Below are 21140 nucleotides of genomic sequence, written 5' to 3' on the forward strand. Positions count from 1 at the left end.
TGTCATCCAAGAGAAAAATGAAATGCCAAGTCAAGCCAGCTAGCTTGGGGGAGCAAGAGAACCCTTAATATAAGGTTAGTACCTGTAAGCTTTCAACCCCTTAGTTCAAGCACCCTGGACTCTAAGCCACTCAGGACAACCAAGGCTTCCCAGTTGTTACTGGCACCTTCCCTCCTCCCCCCACCAGTTCCTTGCAGGAGAAAGATTTAGGTACTTGAGAAAACTAGGGTGTTTTCCCATTCAATGCAGCCACCACTGCTATCTCCTGTCCCACCCCCTGGCCCAGCGAGCTGTTGAATTCAAGGGTCTCCCTCCAGCTGGCAATAGCATCCAATCTTGGCTCCCAACCCTCTCCTGCAGAACTGGCATGGCCAGCCATTGTGCAACAGGCACGCAACCATCCCTTGTGTGTGAAGCTCATGCCAGGGAGCAGACACTCCTCACCCTTAGGAAAGTTTGGCCTTTAAGAACCGAAGGGAAGATTAGATCTGTGCCAGAGACGCACAACACAACCCTGGGGGGCGGGGGAGAGACAGGTTTGCGGGACAGAAAAGGGATAACCTGAAATTCAGTGATGGGTTCTTGACACTCCTCCAACCCTCTCTCTGGCATTCATAGCCTCTCCAGTTCTCTTGCCCCATCCCTCTAAAGACTGCAGAAGGAACAGCACTCAGCCTTTGGCTGGAAGGTCCAGGGAGAAGCCCCCTCTGAGGCAGATACCAATGCCTCTTCATAGGTCCAACAGATGAAGTTCTGGTAGCAAGCAGTTTCTCCTCCTCCACCCCCCCCCCACACCCTCCCAATCATCACACCAGGCCTGTAACGTGCCAGAGCACCAACAGCCTAGGGAGTAAGAGTCCCAGCAACTCCCAGCTGCACCCCTCCCCCAGTTTTAGTCCCCTTTTGTTTTGCCCCTCCCCTTAAGGTACGCCTCATGGAAGAAGTGGCAGAAGAGCACTAGGTAGCTGAGATACATTATGGACGACCAGAAGATCTGTTCCCAGGAGGTGGAGCAGATGCCATCCTGCATCCAGGAGTACGCCATGATGCTCACTGCTGTGCCCATCACCATCTGCAGGATCTGGGTAAAGGTAATCACCATGGCAAATGGGCGTGGCAGCCTCAAGCCTGCCGCCCGCACTGTGTAGTAGGAGTACATGAAGGCGTGGACACTGTAATTCATGGTCATGAACCAGCCGCCACCGGCTACCATGTCCTTATAGGCGTACCAGGTGTAGAGCAGCACCGTGACATGGTGGTACCAGTGCAGGAAGATGAGCCGTTGCTTCCGGAGAACGATGAACACTGTGTCACCTTGGGAGACAGACATCACTGGTCAGATAAGGCAAAGCAGCTGATGTGTTTTCAGGCTGCAGTGAAGAGATAAACCATTGCACTAAATCCATCACCTCACTCGACCCAACCAGAACTTTTATTCAGCCCAGATTATTTCCATGCTCCAAGGGGACAGCCCTTCCCTCCGCCAAACATACACTGCACTGAGAGAAGTTGTAACACCATACACCTTATGGTACTGATGTTTACCCCCTTCTCCCTCCAGGCAAAAAGTTAGTGGCAGGGCCTGGATTTGAATCCTCATTGCCAGTCCTGTGTCTTATCCCGAAGTCCTCCTTCCTGTGTAAGTGACCATGCTGGGGGGACTGAGCTAGACTGAGGTTACCTGGGAGGTCACAGGATGGTGCTACACTGTCTGCATTGAGCTGCAGTGGGTCAGAACAAGGGAGACAACTTATGCTGGCTGAGTCAGCCCCTCCTGTGGAGGATGGAGCCCTTTAGAGAGTCTGCCAGTAACAAGGGAAGAGTTTATAACCACATCAGATAAAGCAAAAGTGGTTTTATACTCACCCAATTCTGGTACTTTGCTTAGGACAAACATATATGCCCAGAACTTGCTGACAGGGCCATTATAGAAGCCTGGATCACATACAGATCGCTTAAATCCACTGGTGGAGAGGACGAATCCCATGTACCCCCACGTCCTCAGGGTGCCGATGATACTGCAAGAGAGCCATATGATCATCATGGGACATGACGAAATCACACAAGAAAGGCTGAGTTCTCCCCTCACAGAAACTCTGGCAACTCCATCCCCTCCACAGGAGAAGTAGGAAGCCCAAGTAATCAGTCTCCTGCCCTGCAGGGCAACTGATACTGTATTTACTCCAGTTACTGCTCCTCCTTATCTTGGGAAGCACAGATTCGAATACCTTGGCTCACTAGCAGAACTACCTGACCCTACTCAGATAGGGGCAGCCATCCAGCCAGCCACAAGTCCCCAGGCAGCTCTGCCAACACATTTCAGTCCTGAGCCTACAGCACCTCCTGCCCAAGTCATAGAATCATAGAATATCAGGGTTGGAAGGGACCTCAGGAGGTCATCTAGTCCAACCCCCTGCTCAAAGCAGGACCAATTCCCACCTAAATCATCCCAGCCAGGCCGTTGTCAAGCCTGACCTTAAAAACCTCTAAGGAAGGAGATTCCACCACCTCCCTAGATAACCCATTCCAGTGCTTCACCACCCTCCTAGTGAAAATGTTTTTCCTAATATCCAACCTAAACCTACCCAACTGCAGCTTGAGACCATTACTTCTTGTTCTGTCATCAGGTACCATTGAGAACAGTCTAGATCAGGGGTCGGCAACGTTCGGCACGCGGCTCGCCAGGGTAAGCACCCTAGCGGGCCGGGCCAGTTTATTTACCTGCTGACGCGGCAGGTTCGGCCGATCGCGGCCCCCACTGGCCGCGGTTCGCCGTCCCGGGGCGGTGGGAAGCCGCGGCCAGCACATCCCTCGGCCCGCGCCGCTTCCCGCTGCCCCCATTGGCCCGGGACGGTGAACCGCGGCGAGTGGGGGCCGCGATCGGCCGAACCTGCCGCGTCAGCAGGTAAATAAACTGGCCCGGCCCGCTAGGGTGCTTACCCTGGCGAGCCACGTGCCAAACGTTGCCGACCCCTGGTCTAGATCCATCCTCTTTGGAACCCCCTTTCAGGTAGTTGAAAGCAGCTATCAAATCCCCCCTCATTCTTCTCTTCTGCAGACTAAACAATCCCAGTTCCCTCAGCCTCTCCTCATAAGTCATGTGCTCCAGCCCCCTAATCATTTTTGTTGCCCTCCGCTGGACTCTCTCCAATTTTTCCACATCCTTCTTGTAGTGTGGGGCCCAAAACTGGACACAGTACTCCAGATGAGGCCTCACCAACGTCGAATAGAGGGGAATGATCACGTCCCTTGATCTGCTGACAATGCCTCTACTTATACAGCCCAAAATGCCGTTAGCCTTCTTGGCAACAAGGGCACACTGTTGACTCATATCCAGCTTCTCGTCCACTGTAACCCCTAGGTCCTTTTCTGCAGAACTGCTTCCTAGCCATTCGGTCCCTAGTCTGTAACAGTGCATGGGATTCTTCCGTCCTAAGTGCAGGACTCTGCACTTGTCCTTGTTGAACCTCATCAGGTTTCTTTTGGCCCAATCCTCTAATTTGTCTAGGTCCCTCTGTATCCTATCCCTACCCTCCAGTGTATCTACCACTCCTCCCAGTTTAGTGTCATCTGCAAACTTGCTGAGAGTGCAGTCCACGCCATCCTCCAGATCATTAATGAAGATCCTACTTCATTATGAAGTCCTACCCCAAGTTCTTCCAGGGCACCTCAACAGCGAACTACCACATGCTCTGATATTCCAGTCTCTTCTCGCCTCTTAATTGGAGTTTCAGCAAGTCGGGCCAGACCCGGGCCTCAAATGAGCAAAGGATACAAAAACCACTACACATCTTAAGCATAACGGAAAGTCTGAATTAGGCAAAGAGCCACTAACTCAACTCGCTCATCTCAGCCCCTACAATCAACATGCATAAATGCCATTCTAAAGGTTTGCTGCCTAACCCCATTCCTAGCGTCCATAAGACACACTGCAGAACTCCATGCACACATGACAAAGAGCTATGTGATGTGTGGTTCTGATCTGACTGGAAATTGATGTCACTAGCGCTAGATGGCTGGCTCAGTTTACAAACTGAGAAGTGATCTAACAGCTTGTGCTGCAGGGCAAACCTCAGCTGGGATCTCAAAAATCCATTTAACAGCTACATGGGCTCTGCACTGCTGGCAGGAATCAACACTTGTTTGGGTCTGGAAAGTGATCATCACAGACTTCAATGTCTGCTATATGCTAGAAATACTAACCAGACAAGATAGTAAGGAGCCATGTTTTAACCCCGGTAGATTCCTAGGCTAAGCCATGGTTCCCCTCTCCTTCTCCACACAGCAAGAAATCGAGAGGTTGACAAATGTATTTGAACATAGTAGTTTTTCCCACTTCTTCCGTAGCTTAGACAAGCTCTGTGTTGTTGTTGTTGACAGGGACAGCTAAGCAAGTCCTGAACATGGTTTAGCTGCAAGTGCAGATTAATTGCATTCAGCACCATTTTAGAAACTGAAGTTTAGAGGAGGCCTTCACTAGAGCTGAGCTAATAATGGATTTTTTGGTTCAGTGGTCGAACCAAAAAAGTAAAACCGAAAAAAAATTGTTTTAGAATGAACCAAAAAAACCCTGACATTTTTGTTTTTTCTTGCAAAATGAAAATGAAAGAAAAAATTCATTTCCAGTCAAATGAAACATTTTGTTCAACCTGGAAATTCTCATTTATTTAGGGTGGTTTTTACCTATCTAAAAAGTTTTGAAACAAATCTAGCTACATTTCAAAATGAAACAAAGTCAAAGCCTTTCATTTCAAAAGTGTTAGAACAAACCATTTTGACTTAGAAATTTCTTTTATTCATTCAGTGCTATTTCCTGAATTTGATCCAAATTCGCAAATAGTTTCACTTGCCCCCAAACTGCATTTTTCAGCGAATTAACTATTCAGCCAAAAAGTTCCAGGCAGCTCCTGTCTTGCCAGCACCCACCCCAACTATGGCAATCCTCCCGCGAGCTGAGCCACTTGTAGAGAGTTTTTCAGGAAAAGGCTAACGTACACAAAGCATTGGAGCCATAACTGCATGGCTGAGTAGGAGAGCTTCTGAATACCACTGGTGTGATGACTAATATCAGGCTGAAAGCAGTTTGAGCTGGTGTAAGCAGTTGTGGTTTTTCCACCTAGAACTGCCTTGTCAGAATGACACCACCAATAAAATGCCACACAAGAGATAAAAAGCTGAGGACTGTATCACAGCAACCCAATGTATACAAACTCAAGGCTTTCTGCGTACCTGATGCCAGGCAATGGCTCCTGGGAAACCAAGACAACAAGAGAAGTGAAGAATATGCGCTCCCTGCCCCACCTTCGGCTTCAAGTACTTTGAAAGAGATGCTCATGCAAGCCAAGAAGCACCCCTTAAACTTGTGGGCTGGCTACCCAAAGCGGTCAGTCATTAAAGCGGGGATATGGCTTCACAATGGTTGTGCATGCACTATCAGTGCCAGAGCTTGCATGTCCCAGGACACTGCATAGCAAGGTGTCATTCTAGCTTCCCACATCTTCCCCTACCCCCTCCACCCTTATGTGGACCACGCAAGCCAGTCAGAATCCAGCATCACTCCCAGCCAGCTTCATCCTCCTCATACTTCAGCATCTTACACCAATTAACCTCGTGAGGAGGATAGTCTCACTCTGCCCGACCAGACTGAGCCGCAGTAAACAGGTGCTGAGAGGATGGTGAGAAAACTGAAGGATGTTGGCTTGGCTCTGCTCTAAATTACAGAGCAAAGCTATGGTTGAGTCATTCTCGGCAGACTCCTATCAGAGTCCCCGCAGGAAGCCAGAGTTGCCAGCACAGTATGTTTATGAACAGTTTATGGGGTTGATTAAAGACAAAGAACTGAATCTTTTACACAGAGACCTTAGATGCAAGATTACTCTCACTTTTATGACATGTGTGTTGCTGAAACTTGAAAAATAATGCCCTGTTCACAAAAGAAATCTGTGTTTAACATAAACCGTCTCATCCTTGTTGTTTTGCTATTCAGCTTTTATCCTCACCACTGCAAAAACAAGAAGCAAGTTTTCCACACTGGAAAGTTTCCCTGAGCACCTCACAAGTGCAGTAAAGATAACAAGGAATAGCGAAGCCTGTACATACTGACACATTCAGCCAGCTTGTGCCAATGGCCAGAGAGGAGCTGGCAATCCCTTTCATGTTCTCCTCTGGATTCAGAGGGTCTCAGCTCAAAGAGCAAGGCAGGGCTCATGCACTTCTCTGTTCATCCTTCAGTTTTCAGAATCCTGCACCTCAAGACCAGGCTAGCTGGGCCCTGCACAGCAGAGGTCGATCTTTGCCTCTGCTCATGGTCATGGCCAGCCAGCCATCTGAAGTAGGGATAGGCCTGCTACTCTGCCCACCCAAACACTAAGGGAAATGCTCAGGGAGTGGATTGAGCAGTCAAGTTCAAGGTCTCCGCCTTTTTTAAATTAAAATTAAATTGAATTAATGGAGATATCCTATCTCCTAGAACTGGAAGGGACCTTGAAAAGTCATTGAGTCCAGCCCTCTGCCTTCACTATCAGGACCAAGTACTGATTTTGCCCCAGATCCTTAAGTGGCCCCCTCAAGGATTGAACTCACAGCCCTGGGTTTAGCAGGCCAATGCTCAAACCGCTGAGCTATCCCTCCCCCCCTTATCTTCAAGATGCTCCAGCACCTGGGCCCAGGGTACCTAGGAGAGCCAATGCTCTCAGATGAAGACAACAGTCAACAGATCCAAACGGTTTCAGATTCTGAGGTGATGAGGGCACTGTAAGAACCTGTACAGAAGAGCACAGAAGCCGTCAACCGCAGCGTGGCTCATCTCATCTGGGGCAGCAGCTCAGATCCCCATGCTTCCACTCTCTAGTTCAGGCTGAGCTTTGCTGAGTGTTAGCGCCCTCTGTTTTGCCCAAGGCCACAACTGAGCAGTGCCTCTGCCTCTCCCCGCACTGCTGCCTGCCTGCCACAGACAAAGGCAGGGATCGTCCCTGGCAGAGACTGCAGCTGTTGGTGGGGAAGGCAGAGAGAGGCCTTGCAGGGATGGCTCAAGACCAGAGGGCTCGGGGTGGGGAAGGGGGAAAGACTTCACAGGATCCTTCCCCCTCATTTTGGGATCACTTCTACAGGGTTAGGAAATGGGTCGGGGGGGGGGGAGAAAGAGGAGGAAGGTTTTAAAATAAGGACTAACATTAAAGCCCCATGGCCAGGCTGGGAGTGGGAAATTGTCTGTGGTTCAGCAGTTTATCAAAAACCTATTGCCCCTTTTGGGTTAGCATCCCAGAAGGAAATGCCTCCATGTCTCTCTCCAGGGTCAGCTGGCACGGTGGGGCTCTACGGCTGCCCAGTAACCGTCAGCAGCAGAATACAGCGAGAGACGCCATTCTTACCTGAACAAGGCCAGGCTGAGTGACCACAGGACCAGTGGCTTGCGCAGGTCGTACCCTCTCCGCTGCTTCATGACATGCTGGCCTCCGAAGATCAGCAGCACATAAGCCAAGGCGAACGAGAAAGATTTACGCCTGTGAGTGGGGAAGAAGAGTTCTCAGACAGGCTGGCACGTGGTACAGCACAGACCTACCCCTTGCTCCTGGTGGGGGCTTCGCTAGCCCGGACAAGGAGGAATCTAACGGAGTCCTGCACTCCCATGGGTACTGGAAGTATCTGTGTTCCTCTAGCTGTAGTCACGAGGAGCAGGCTTTGGCCATAAGTGGAGCCGGTAGAAATACCCTTGGTGAGGGAAGGAAAAGAAAGGGGATCTCTCACATTATGGAGACTTCCACAATGCCGCCCTGCCCCTTCAGATCCCAAGTGAGGGCTCAGCTGCAAGGATTTCAAGCTGAGAGAACAGGGCAGTTTTATTTATCTACAGACTAGCTCCTTCACTGTAATTTGTGAGGAGGCCACAGTTTCTTGTTTTGTACAACTTCTTAGTACATGGAGGAAAGGGACAGCGTTCTACACAGGCAGCGCTGGGGGCTGACCCTCACAACAGACTTGGCTGAAAACAACATTCTGTCGTGCTGTGATGTGTTCTGGCCTTAGCTTCCCAGATTTGGGACCCCATTTTTGATACTCCATTCGTATAATGCAGTCTGATTTTAAAAAGGCCTGACAATTCACCAGGCTGGACAAAATCCAGTCCCCTATACTGGCCATCAGAATACATTTTTGAAGAATTAAATTATCTTTAAAAAAAACTAAAGAATTCTCTCCCTGGCTAACTAGAGTTTCACAAGCCTTTCATCCCAGAGACATTTACAAACCCTATACCAGCTCTCACAGCCGCACTGAAATGCAGCCCCAGCAGCGCACAGTAACGTAACAGGACAGGAAGTGAAGAGAAGCTGCAAGTGGAACCTAAGGTGGCAGAACAGAACCCAAGCCGGAGTCTGGCCCTTGTTGCCTGCCTGATGCCACCAAAGAGTAGCAGAGAATCTTAGGCCATGAGTTTGTGTTAGGAAGAAAGCTTAGCGGGTCACAAATACCACTTCCTGCACCAGCTGTGTTCCTTGGAGCTCTCCCATCCAAGTCTTAATCTAGTTAGGCTCAGCTCGCAAAAATCTAAGATCCCAGCCACACCGTAAGGGATCCCTCCCCATCTCCCCCACTCCCAATAGTCCTATAAAGCTTCTCGTGCCTGGGGATTCTGCAGTAGGAGCAGCAGCCTGGACACAGGCATTCAGCTGTGTCCTCTCTGTAGCGAAGGCACCAACAAATCCTATTCGCTCCATTTCTCTGCTGCTAGATGGAAATGCCCCTTGTAAGGCACAGAGTAACAGTGGGTTGTCCCAGCAACCAGCTGCCTTCTCCATTTCTGAAGGGGGCAGATCTTCCCTCTTTCAGGGAAAGGATGGGAAGCACTGGAGAGAAGTGGAAGAGACCGAATGGATGGACAGAACCCAAGGCAGCCACTCAACCCAGTCTGCCCATGTTACTTTGTTCTTAAATCCTTGAGTTCAAGACCTAGGATTAAACACCCACCTCTTGCTAGGGGGAGTAAACAAGGGAGCACAGCTGCCCTTCAGAGCCTCTCTTCTCTTCTCTCCCTGGCCTTAAGAAGCTGCCCCTCCTCCCAGCCCCAACAGCTGATGGGTCTGATTTGGCTTATTTGAGAACAACCACCAGAATGTCCACGCGCTGCACAGCCCACTGACTTGACTCCAGCCACCATAAGTTAGATCCCCATCTAGGGTAAGAACCAAAGCAACCGAGTCCCTCTTCAACCATGCAGGGGGAAGGTCTACATTCCTTTCTCTGATCCTAGGCCAATTCAGCCTAAGTCTAACATTCTTTATATTAGTTAGCTTCCAGGACCCACTGCAATGGGCTTACCAGATTCCTGGGCAAAAGTGGCATTACCGTGAGGGAATCCCTACTCTTTGCCCCAGTATTGTTCGAATTCACACTGCGGTCACAGGGACGCCTGGTCTGCGTGGACTGAAAATGCCAGATGTTTTACAGAGACGTTTGATGGACGGAGAGAGGCATTCAGAACAAGTCTCCATGGAAACCGTAGAATTATAGCTTGAAATGTGATCCACCGTTTACTATAGCGAGGACTATACTCCCAAGTCAGGCATCTGTATGTATGGTACCTATGCCCTAGGAGAATCTGTACATCAATTGACATTCAGGCTGTTGCACAAGCCTTTCAACCCCAGAGACTTGAGTCCAAGTTACTCTACTTAGCTTAACAGCAAAGAGGTTGAAGGTCTCAGGCTGTGGCCTAGTGGGCAATATACGCCTGGACTGGGGTAGCAGGTAGACTTAGATGCATGAGCAGAGCAGGCTGGCTGGGAGAAAAGCAGGACATGTTACAGGTCAGGATTGTGGTGTATTGGCAGCGACGCACTGCCTTCGCCCAAACAAAAAAAAGAGATTAATAGATTAAGGCTAGAAGGTGACTTGACCTCCAGCATATAACAGGCCACAGAACTTCACTGAGAGAGTCCTAGACCAGCAGGTACTGCTAGTGAACACCACTTGCCTGCACTAGGCTTTGCTCTAGCCAGGACCTCCCTTCAAGCACCACATGCTGAAGTTAAAGGTAAACAGCATGGCAGAAAACGAAGCTCCCAGCCCACACTAGAGCAGCACTGCATCATGAAGCCACCCCTGCCCCCCAACTGTACCCAAATCACTGCAAAGGCAGGCTTTGGGCAGGGAAGGATCCCAGCATCAGGAAGTGCCAAGGCATCCCGAGAAGTAGTAGTGAACCCAGCTCAGCCAGGGTTAAGCTTCCATCTGTGTTTGCTAAAGAGGCGGCAGCGGGTTGTTGGTACTGATTAAGAACAGGATTAACCCTTCCTTCCTGCTGAGCCTGCACAGGGGTGTGTACCAGCAAGCACTGGCACTGACAGCTGGTGCCAGAGGCATCACAGGGGTGGAGTCGACATTTCACTGATCTGCAGCGCTGCCAACGGCTCTGTGATTCACAGCTTGTGAATGGAGGAGAAGGGGCTGAATGGCTGCATTTCGTTATCACCCCGAGGGTTCTCTGACAAGACCTTCTGCTCTCGTGAGCTCCGTATCCAAGATGCCAGGGATCCAGCCTATAATTCAGGAGCACCGTCCCCCACACTCCAGCCATGACTCACCCCTCGGCACTATAAAACCCACTGGAATTGGGATCCTGGTTTAACAGGAAATCCCCCAAATTGTCATGCGGGGCCCACTGGGCATTTGCTAGTGAAAAGGGAGCTGGTCACATGGCTCTCACTCCTCTCCTGCTACTGCCAAGTTTCATTAGAAGGCGTCGAGAAAAATACACTAAATACTTCGATGTGACTTTTCCGCCTAAGCAATCGCAGTTGTCAGAGGCATGCCACATGATGCCAAATGGAAGAGGAAGGTGTGCGTTACACTCTTGCCCCTGCTATGTAAAATTAGGAAAGACTCCTAATTTAGTAAGTTACAGAACAAACAGGAAATCTCACTGCTCCACTCTCTCAGGCAAATTACTCAACTTTTCATCTGTCCTGTAGAGGTGGGAGCAGGTGGGTGGCAGCTCCAACCATGTCCGGAGAATGGGGAGGCAAGGAAAATGACAGGATGGCCAGCTCATTCTCAACAGGTCTATCACCCCAGTAAGAAAGGAACTTCAAAATCCCCCATTAACAGGGGAGGGTCAAAGGGTACGGGGACACTGCAAAAATATCCAGCAGCAGTGAGTTTTAGAGCTTGGGGCAGCTGACTCTGGAGCATTCTACAGGGCTAAAAATAGCAGCGTAGACATCCCCTTGGGCTGGAGCTGGGCTCTGTCAGCCACCCCCTTGCCAGGATCAAGCCCTAGCAGAAACATCTACACCACTATGTTTAGCCCTGTGGCATGAGCCCCAGGGCCCGAGTCAGTTGACTGGGCTCAGACTTACTGCTGCAGATTTTTTTTCCCTTTTGCAGTGCAGTTGTACCTAGAGGCCAACTGACTCAGTGAAGAAAATCCAAGTGGGACTAAGGTCATATCTCAGCCACTTTCCATGGAACAGTCCAGAAAACACCCCTCTCCACCCTCCACCTTGATGAGACACCCCTAAAGTAAACAGCTACTCCCAGCATTGACTAGTTGTGCTTGACGCATGCTGACCTTTGCACCCATCCCTTTCCATTCCTATCTATGTACTGAACTTCTGCCAAGTGCTGCCAACAGGGAAGGCTGCAGAGCACAGATGGGGTTGAACGCTGGACCCACATCAGCCTGAGCAGCCCCACAGGAACACTCTGGTGGTGGTTTGTGTGCAACTTAGTCTTCAATATCAAGGAGGACTCTTGTATGCAGCAGGCAATCTGGTAACCTCACAGACATGTAGGCTGATGAGTCAACATAATCCCCTCCCAAGGGGCTGTGCTCATTTGCTAAAAGACTTCACACACTCCCCACCCTACTGGAGCGAGACAGGTCTGAGAAGCAGTTCAAACAATACTGTCGCCCACACTGGCTCTAAGGCCCAAGATTCAGCCAGCAATTCTCCTGCCTCTCACCCAAACCCAGCCTCCCAGGCCATGGGCATTCGGTCCCATGGGAGCTGGGTTCCACGAAGGATGAACTGGGCCCAACATGCCCAGAAAGGGGTTTATCTGTGGAGGGTAAGAATGGACAGCAGTTTCCTCTTAAACAGAAGGACTCTTGTGCCAGGGCCAAAAGAGAAGGAAGATGCTCCAGTTCTTCAGGAAGCTCAAGTTACATCCACAGAGTCGCAGTCAACATGAAGCTGCTCACACTAAACACGATAGTAGCCATCACCAAGCAGTATTTTAAGCAGCCTGGTGAAACTGAAGCCCCCAGTGGCTGTACATAAATATAATACCAAAGTGGTTGGGAAGACCCAAGTGAGCTCAGGGACACATTGTACTATAGGCTCTCTACATACTGAGGAGATAGCCCTTGTCCCTGTGAGACAAGAGTGACCAAGAGCAGGCTGGAAGTACTACTAGATCCATTTAAGAGATGGGAAACTGAGTCAGATTAAGCAACGTACTTGGTCACACCAAATCTGAGGCAGAGCTGGCCTCCTAATTCCTAATCCAGTGTTTTGACCACAAGACCATCTTTCCTGGTACCGAGCAGAACTATCAGCCAATCCCAACACACAGTCAGCCACCAGGTAAGGGGCCTCCTTCACAGGAATACTTCTCAGGCACTTTCATTTTATAAGTCTGAATTTAGACTCTATTCCAGCTCTCAGTGCCGACAGTGTAGAGGTCGGAAGCTGATCTCGGGCGCCAGGGGATGTATGTGGCACAGCACACTTGGCCCAACCAGCAGCTTAGCAGTTAAAACAATGCCATATGTTAGACAGCCATGACCAGAAGGGAGCTACATTGATTTCTCTCCTACAAGCCACTGCCTCATTTGGAAGAAGTGACTTCTCAAAGGCAGGTTGGTAGACAGCTCAGGAAGGAGGGCGTGTGTTAATTTCACAGGGCAAAGATGCTCTCTCTACTCCAAATGAGCCACTGCCAACGCCCTCAACTTTGGCCTGACTGGGGTAGTATTGGTGCCTTGGTAGGACATAGCAGGTCTAGTTGCCGTTTGAGCTGTAATTGATACATGGATGAAAACTTACAGAGTCACAGTAACAAAGAAAGGTGATTGAGAAGGTATAGGGGGAAAAAAAAAAAAAAAAGATTGAATATGTATTAACAAAAGAGGGCTGCTGCTCCAACCCAAGGACTCTACTGAGGTTACAACTCGCAAACAAGAGGAGTTTGAAACCAGAAGTTAGACAAACTTGGTGTATTGGAAGTCAGGCTGAACTGGGACTCTAGAGAATGAGAAAAATCATGGGCTCCTGAGGGGTTTGCTTGAGAAATATCCGAAGGCCTCTGCTTCGCTCCAGAATCCTCCAGGTTCACAGGTGAAGGATGGAGCAGTCCAGGTGTCAACATGCCAGTGAGGACACTGAACCATCATTGCCGAACCAGTGAAGACCCCAATTTGATTCATGGGATCCCCCACTATTTCTCACCCGGTGTGGAGATCAGCTGTACTGCATGCCATCAGCACAATAGCATGAAGCAGCATAGCTTGCCCAAGAGAAACCAAAGGAAGAGGCACCTGCCAAAACCTGCCAGGTGGGGGAAGCAAGCAAGCAAGCAAGCAAGCCAGGGCTCAGAGGTGTTACACAGGTTGGCCACAACAGGTGCATGAGCTGTCTGTGACCATCTTGTGAATGTCAACAGAAAGCCATTCTTCTCCATCCTGCTCTCTTGGGTCTGCTAAAGGCAAGAGTAACTTTAATAGCAAACAGCAAGTTCAAGGTCCAGCAACAGAATTAACCTTTCCTCGATCCCCCACAAGGAGGGCTCTAAGGCAGTGGTTTTCAGACTTTTTCTGGCGACCCAGTTGAAGAAAATTATTGATGCCCGTGATCCAACGGAGCTGGGGCAGAGGGGTTTGGTGTGTGGGAGGGGCTCAGGGCTGGGGCGCTAGGTGAGGGCTGCAGTCGGGAATGAGGGGTTCAAGGTGTGTGTGTGAGGGCTCTGGGCTGGTGCAGGGGGGTCAGGGCTGGCACTTCCACTAGGACGGCACTTCCTAGGGCAGCAGGATTTGGGGGGCGGCATTTTGCCTCCCTCAGCGGAAATTCGGTGGCGGGGGGGTCCTTCCGCTCTGGGTCTTCAGCGGAAATTCGGCGGCGGGTCCTTCACTCACTCTGGGATCCGTCGCCGAAGTGCCCCGAAGACGCAGAGCGGAAGGACCCCTGCCGCTGAAAGCTCAGAGGAGGAGCCCTGCCGCTTAGGGCGGCAAAAACCCTGGTGCCGATCCTGCAGGGGGTCAGGGCTCTAGGCTGGGAGTGCAGGCTCTGGGATGGGGCTGGGGATAAGGGCTTTGGGGTGCAGGAGGGGGCTCTGGGTTTGGGGAGGGCTCAGGACTGGGGTAGGTGAATGGGGCGTGGGGATGGAGCACAGGCTTACCTGCGGCAGCTCCTGGTCAGTGGCGCAGTGGGGGTGCTAAGGCAGGCTTCCTGCCTGTCTTGGCACAGTGGACCGTGCTGCGCCCCGGAAGTGGCCAGCAGCAGGTCCGGTTCCTAGGCAGGTGCACAAGCAGCTCCGCGCGGCTCTCGCCAGCAAGCACCCCCCCCCCTCCACAGGCACTACCCCCCAGCTCCCATTGGGAGCTGGCCAATGGGAGTGCGGAGCCTGTGCTCGGAGCGGGGTCAGTGCGCGGAGCCCCATGGCCCCCCTAGCCTAGGAGCTGGACCTGCTGCTGACCGCTTTTGGGGCACAGCGCAGTGTCAGAACAGGTAGGGACTAGCCTGCCTTAGCTGGGCAGCACCGCTGACAGGATTTTTAACGGCCTGGTGCTGACCAGAGCCACCACAATCCAGCACTGGGTCGCGACCTGCAGTTTGAAAACCACTGCTCTAAGGGACTTTGGTAAGAAACTCTAAGATAAGGGATGAATAGACACTCTCTGAAATAGGAGTTGTGAGTTTTGCATTAGAATTTGTTTTGTGAATAACTGTTTAATTTTGATTTCAAAATGCTTGGTTTCATTTTGAATTCTTCCATCTATTACATTAATAAACTTAGCTTTGGGATGAATCTCTCATCCCCTCCCATAGCATATTTGCCATGGGACTAAGCAAGCAAAGGATTCCGCTCCAAATCTAAACCACGCTTCATAATTTAACGTTGTGTTAATGATGTTATCACTGCACCCATGACAACCAGCCCATTCATTCCATCAAATGCTTACAACAGTTCACCACAAAGTAATCAAGTGCTCTGGCATTTTGAGGAAACACCCCCCCCAAGAAAGTTTCTCTCTGAGTCTCTCCCAATCAGGGCATAAATCCTTCCAAACTGCACTAAGCCAAGAACAAACAAGTTAAGTTTGCTCCAGAGATAGTTACCAACCCTGTGTTGCTCAGGAGCTGAAGGAGAGCCTGTGTAAGCTAAAAACCTTGTCTCTCTCACCAAGCGAAGTTGGTCCAATAAAAAGAGACTACCTGACCCACCTCCCCTCCCCCTCCCCCTCTTCCAACCCATCATATTTCCATGCTAGGAAACAGGACTACACAATAGATGTCCCAATGGAAACAGGGTGCGGTCTATTATTTTAGAATTAGTAACCCCAAATAGCAAACCATTGCGGATTTTACCCCATGCTCAGGGAGAGATTTTGAAAGATGAAGAGGTGTGTGGTGTGGGCATTTGTCATGTAATCTCAGCATGCAGAAGAAATATTTATGAAGTTCAATACAACTCAGGTGTTCTAAGTTCTGGTGTCCAATTAGCTGGACCCCAAACCAAAACCGTGGACACAAACCACCTCAGGCCTTTGGGGGCTTAGAATCCTGACAAATCTTGTGGCTCAGTGCAAATCTTAGCAGGCCAGGAAAAGCCTATTGGCTGCCAGCCCAGAAATACCAAGTGTGGACAAATCAAATGCAGCTGCAACCTGTCACCCCACATGGCAAGATCCTGGGTATGTGGATTTGCATGTGGCTGAACTGAAGGTGCAAATGAAACATGGTCTCCTAGTCCTACTCAAGTTTCCCTGTAAATTCCAACCGCAGAAGTGAATGGATTTCCCTGTTTCATGGTGTAACTCCTCCTCTGGCTGTGCACATAGCCTCGTGGGGCATGGTAGCAAACAGCTCTTCCTGTCATGAGGCATGGCATGGGGTGACTTTGCTGTTCAGCAGCAGCTATGAGAAAGAGAGACAGGACAGCAGTTTTCATTTTCAGCCTCAAGCTGGATGTGCTTGTCAATTGATGCACCAGAGTTTTAAACTACAGATTAGACCAGTAATTTTCCCTTAAGAAAGAGACGAAAACGACTTCATGACACACCTTCAGCACAAGAAAAAATAAAATAAAAATAGCACCATGTTTTCTTGTCAGACATACAGGTTATCCTATGCCACATCACCTCAGTAGAAGTTTCCTAGCACGCAGACAACTTTGTAATCTTAGGAAGATGACACTTTCAGGAAGTATAACAGTGCTGTGTGGAATCAGCAGCTGCTCCAAGCAGGCGACATCCTTCTCCCACACACTGCCCACATCTCCCAGAACTGTCAACTGTATATTGTTCCGGTCCTCTGAAATACCAACATACCATAATCACCCCATGCAATCGCTTACCTCCAAACCTGCGGGCCACCTAGCTCTGTAAACTACCGGTAAACATTGGCAATGTCCACTGAACCAGCCTGTGTCTGAGGCAAAGCCCCCAGATCCCGATTCATTTTATTAGAGAAGATCTGGGGCCATAATTTTTAGAACACCTCAGATAACAGGCAAGACCTCAGTGATTGTTTTACATGTTCCACCTACAGCGTCACCTGAGCGAGGCTACTCAAAAAGCCAGAAAGCAATCACATTAATGAAGTCCAAGTATGATGCAGGAAGCTTTTCTCCAAATACAGTTCTACCACACCACACCTAAATTCTGACCTACAGCAGCCCCTCCTGTTCCAGTCTTGGGGACAAACCTGGTCAAGGCCAAGCACCTACATACAGAACTCAGGACCTCACACACAGAGGGACTGTACCTGCAGGCTCTTTAAAGTTTATTGTAACTGTTTATTTCAAGCTGCTGCTCTTCACCCTAAAATCTTTCTGCACTCAAGAAATGCAGATTTGATTAAACAATATCTGTACACTAGGTAAGATGGCTGAGTCATTATCACTATTATTGCTACTCTAAAGGCGCTACTTAGGGTATGTCTATACAGGGATAAAAGACTCACAGCACAGCTGGCAGCTGGCCCGGACCAGCTAACACAGGACTAAAAATTGCAGTGTAGACATTCTTTTTACAATGTATGTTTGTGTCAAGGGAAGAAAGAGTTCAAACAAGAATTGAGTATAAAGATGCTGCTCTCTAAAGTCTCCTTTGAGACAGAGAAGACAATTGCACATTGAATGATGCTTTATGAAATCTAGCAATTGTTGACTAATCTTGTACAATGGGTTTCACTATTCAAGCCAGTAGCATAAGTTTAATTCTTGGCTCTCAAAAGGACCTCAGAGGCATAGGTTTATGAAGGTGTTTAATATATTAAACTTTTACCAGCAATTTTAACCCTAAATTCATATTGAAGTAAACAGGGCAGTTAACCTAGTTTTATTTTAAGGCAATTGCTCTATTAACTAAGTTGCATCTCCTTCTGGAAGGCTATATGGATTTAGCTTTTGTACGTGCGCAGTCTTTCATTCAGATTACAGTTTTGTTTCCTATTTTACTATCTAGCTCCTCTTTCCCAAAAGATTGACAAAAGCACATTCTTCTGAGTTGGATCACAGATTATAAAGCCAGAAAGGACCAGTGTTAGTCTGACCCCCTGCATAACCAGCCTCTTACAGGACTTCCCGGATTAATTCCCATTTGAACTAGAGGAGCAGATCTCTTAGAAAAGACCCACTCCAGTGATGGAGAATCCACCAGGAGACCCTTGGTAAACTGGTCCAATGGTGGATTACCCTCACTATTAAAAAATCTAAGCCTGTGAATGTCACGTCCAGGTGCCAGCCTTGCTTACATGAGGCGGGCCCCGCAGAATGGCAGTTACCCCCTTAGCTTCACGGGGCATCTCCAGGCTGGCTCTAGGCGCCCCTTTCTCTCGGCAGCAGCGCCAAGCTGGTTGTACGGGGGGGCGCTCCGGCTTTAGCGCTGCTAGTCTCGGTGCAGCAGACGGGTCCCCGGTGCTGCACCGCAGGCTTCAGCCCAAGTTACTGCCTAGCCCGGCCATCCCCACCCCAGCAAGGTGCCCCCGCGGAGCTAACCCGCCGCCCCGGCAGCGCTCACCAGTTCTCCCGCATCCACTGGATCGCCTGCAGCTCGTCGAAGTGCCGCTCGAAGTCGTACTCCTGCGGGCGGGGCAGCGCGGACAGGTTGGCGCCCAGCAGCTCCATGCTGGAGGGGCGCGGGCGGCTCGGGGCCGGGTCGGTCAGTGCCGGGTCGGGCTCTGCAGGAGCGAGCAAGCGGGCGGGCGGGTCAGTGCCGGGTCGGACCCTGCAGGAGCGGGCGGGTCAGTGCCGGGCCGGCTTTAGAGGAGGAGCCGCCGGCGGCAGCACGGAGCTGGAACCCCCAGCCGCAGCCAGGCTGCAGGTGACGGGTTCCCGCCGCCAGCCCAGCCAATTGATTCAGCTCAGACCCCGCCCCCGCCCCGCCTGCCGCCGACAACCAATCCCGGAGACAGACTGCGCGAGTGGCCCCGCCCACCCACCTCATTACTGACAGGCGGCTGCACTAGGACACCCCGCTTCCATTCCGCCCCGGGAAAAGGCTGCAGCCTTGTTCTTCATCTGCCGCCGCGCCAGGCTCTGCTGCTCCTCTGAGACACTCAGCCTTGCTTCCCGCAGAGCCGGACCCCATACAGGGCACTGGGAGTAGGAAGCTCGCAGACTACTTATCTATGGCCTCCCTCAAGGTGCTGGCCCTCAACCAACCTGCTGCTGGCAGTTACTGTGTAAATCAAAGGGGCCAGAGTCCTTGGCCCTGTAAAGATGATTTCCCTTCAGTTACACTAGTACAGGTCCTTTATCCTCAGAAGCCCCAGCACCTGGAAGGTAGCCATCAGCTCCCCCACCCAGTACCTGATACCCTCTCTGACCCAGGCTGCCCTTTCTCCAGCCACCCTCACTGTCTTATTAAACACGCGCTCCCTTTCAGAGGGCCTATTAATTCCAGTGTTTGCATTGGTTGATCCAACAATGTATCATCCAAACAATATACATAGCACACTGATGAGGATTAGGAAGAAACTTACCCTATAGGCACTTAGAGACCAGTTGTCTGCTATGGGGTGTTTTGCGCCATACTCTGAAGCATTTGGTCCTTGCCACCCTCAGAGACCAGATGGACCTCTGGGCTAATCAGTACGGCAGTTCCTATATTTGAAAACAATGACCATAAGCATGATTCTTGGAACACGATGTGCACACTACATCACAAGTCATCTTACCTTTTCTGCATCCTAAACCCCATACGTTGTACGTTTGCTATTTTGAGTATGCTTTCAAGCATAAGGACCATATCTTCACACTTGTCAGAAGAGGGCCCTCCCCTTGGTGCAACACAAATAAGGCTCACAGCACTGAACCGTTTTCCACTAAAAAGACAGATCAGCAAATGCAAGAAGCAGAATGAGGTAGAAACAATTATACAAAAGGTCAGTGAGTTGCAGAGACAGACTGGGGCTAAGCTAGCTCAGCATTCCAGCATCTAGACCAGTGGTTTCAAACTGTGGGTTGCGACCCAGTACTGGGTTGCAGAATGTAAGGTACTGGGTCGCAGTCGCTCTGGTCAGCACCACCGACTAGGCAGTTAAAAGTCCCGTCGGCGGCGCTGCCCCGGCTAAAGCAGGCTAGTCCCTACTTGTTCTGACACTGCACTGTGCCCCAGAAGCAGTCACCAGCAGGTCCGGCTCCTAGGCGGGAGGGCCAGGAGGCTCTGCACGTTGACCCTGCCCTGAGCACTGGCTCCGCACTCCCATTGGCCGGTTTCTGGCCAATGGGAGCTGGGGGAGGGAGGGAGTGCCTGTGGGTGAGAGCTGTGCAGAGCCACTTGCGCACTTCCACCTAGGAGCCAAACCTGCTGCTGGCCTCTTCCGGGGCGCAGCGCAGTCAGGACAGGCAGGAAGTCTGCCTCTGCATCCCGGCTGCGCTGCTGACTGGGAGCTGCCAGAGTTAAGCCTGCGCCCCAGCCCTGAGCCCCCCATTTAAGCCCAGAGCCCCTTCCTGCACTCCAAACCCCTCATCCCCGCCCCACCCCAGAGCCTGCACCCCCAGCCCAGATCCCTGACCCCCTCCCACACCCCAACCCCCTGCCCCAGCCCAGAGCCCTCTCTCACACCCTGAACCCCTCATTCCCACCCCACCTCGGAGCCCTCACCCCCACACCACAACCCTCTGCCCCAGCCCTGAGCCCCTCCCACAAATCCCTCATTCCCAGCTCTGTTGGGTCACGGGCATCAACAATTTTTTTCAACTGGGTCGCCAGAAAAAAAGTTTGAAAACCACTAATCTAGACTACTTTTGTGGTATGTGCTTTAAAAGTGCATACAAACATACTACTGGTTGAAATGCAGGGGTTCTCAGACTACATCTCGCTGGGTTTCCAGCTTCGTCAGGAAGACTCTAGGTTAGCTTTTAAAGAGCTGTATTTCTCAAATTGTAGCCTGAAACCTTGGAACCTTCTTTTTTAGAGCCTTCCTAGTCTGTGTCCCTGCGTGCACTGCACTCCTGTCATCTACCAGGCATGCATGACAAGGTTGTACTGCGATTGTGAATACAATAGGCAGAGACCAAAATCAGAATATTCTGCACCAAGCCAGCCAGTTAGACTGGTGTAACTTGTGCTACAAGCATCACCTGGCCAACAGCATGACTGAAATTATTCCTTTTCTCTTATAAGAACCTTTCCTTCCTCAAAACTTTTATTAGTAACATACCACATAGCTCTCATTCCTTAGAGGTCACTGCCCTCAGCGACTCCTGTGACTGGCTACCACTAAGTAAGCCTCTATTTATACCTTACCACACTCAAAAACTAGAAGATTCCTGAAGGGAAACACCAGTTGTATTCTGCACTATCACCCCTCTTTACACAACATTAATTGCTTTTTCATATCCTCTACCTTGGCTTCCACCTCTGCCGTCCCGCCCTGTGTTGCCTTCCTTTAGATGTTTTTGTTTTCACTTAGAAC

At 50.4% G+C, this 21140-nt stretch overlaps 1 protein-coding gene across 1 annotated transcript; it reads right to left on the reverse strand.

The window, feature by feature from the left end:
• Positions 1-892: 892 nt before the first annotated feature.
• ELOVL3 (ELOVL fatty acid elongase 3) lies at positions 893-18345 on the reverse strand. The gene is made up of 4 exons (XM_024218752.2): positions 18239-18345; positions 7371-7502; positions 1867-2018; positions 893-1314 (listed from the first exon to the last, which is right to left on the reverse strand). The coding sequence occupies exons 1-4, from the start codon at positions 18343-18345 to the stop codon at positions 893-895; spliced, it is 813 nt and encodes a 270-aa protein (XP_024074520.2).
• Between the last annotated feature and the right edge of the window lie 2795 nt (positions 18346-21140).

This window comes from Terrapene carolina, unplaced genomic scaffold (assembly GCF_002925995.2).
Source record: "Terrapene carolina triunguis isolate 2854851 unplaced genomic scaffold, T_m_triunguis-2.0 Scaffold310, whole genome shotgun sequence".
NCBI classification, from domain to species: domain Eukaryota; kingdom Metazoa; phylum Chordata; order Testudines; family Emydidae; genus Terrapene; species Terrapene triunguis.

Excerpts from the sequence above, each read along its gene's own strand:
- ELOVL3 (XM_024218752.2), bottom strand. The coding sequence starts at position 18,345 with ATGGAGCTGCTGGGCGCCAACCTGTCCGCGCTGCCCCGCCCGCAGGAG. Across the intron at positions 2,019-7,370 it reads CTCAGCCTGGCCTTGTTCAG|TATCATCGGCACCCTGAGGA; the intron begins GTAAGAATGGCG and ends GCTCTCTTGCAG. Across the intron at positions 1,315-1,866 it reads AAGCAAAGTACCAGAATTGG|GTGACACAGTGTTCATCGTT; the intron begins GTGAGTATAAAA and ends CTGTCTCCCAAG.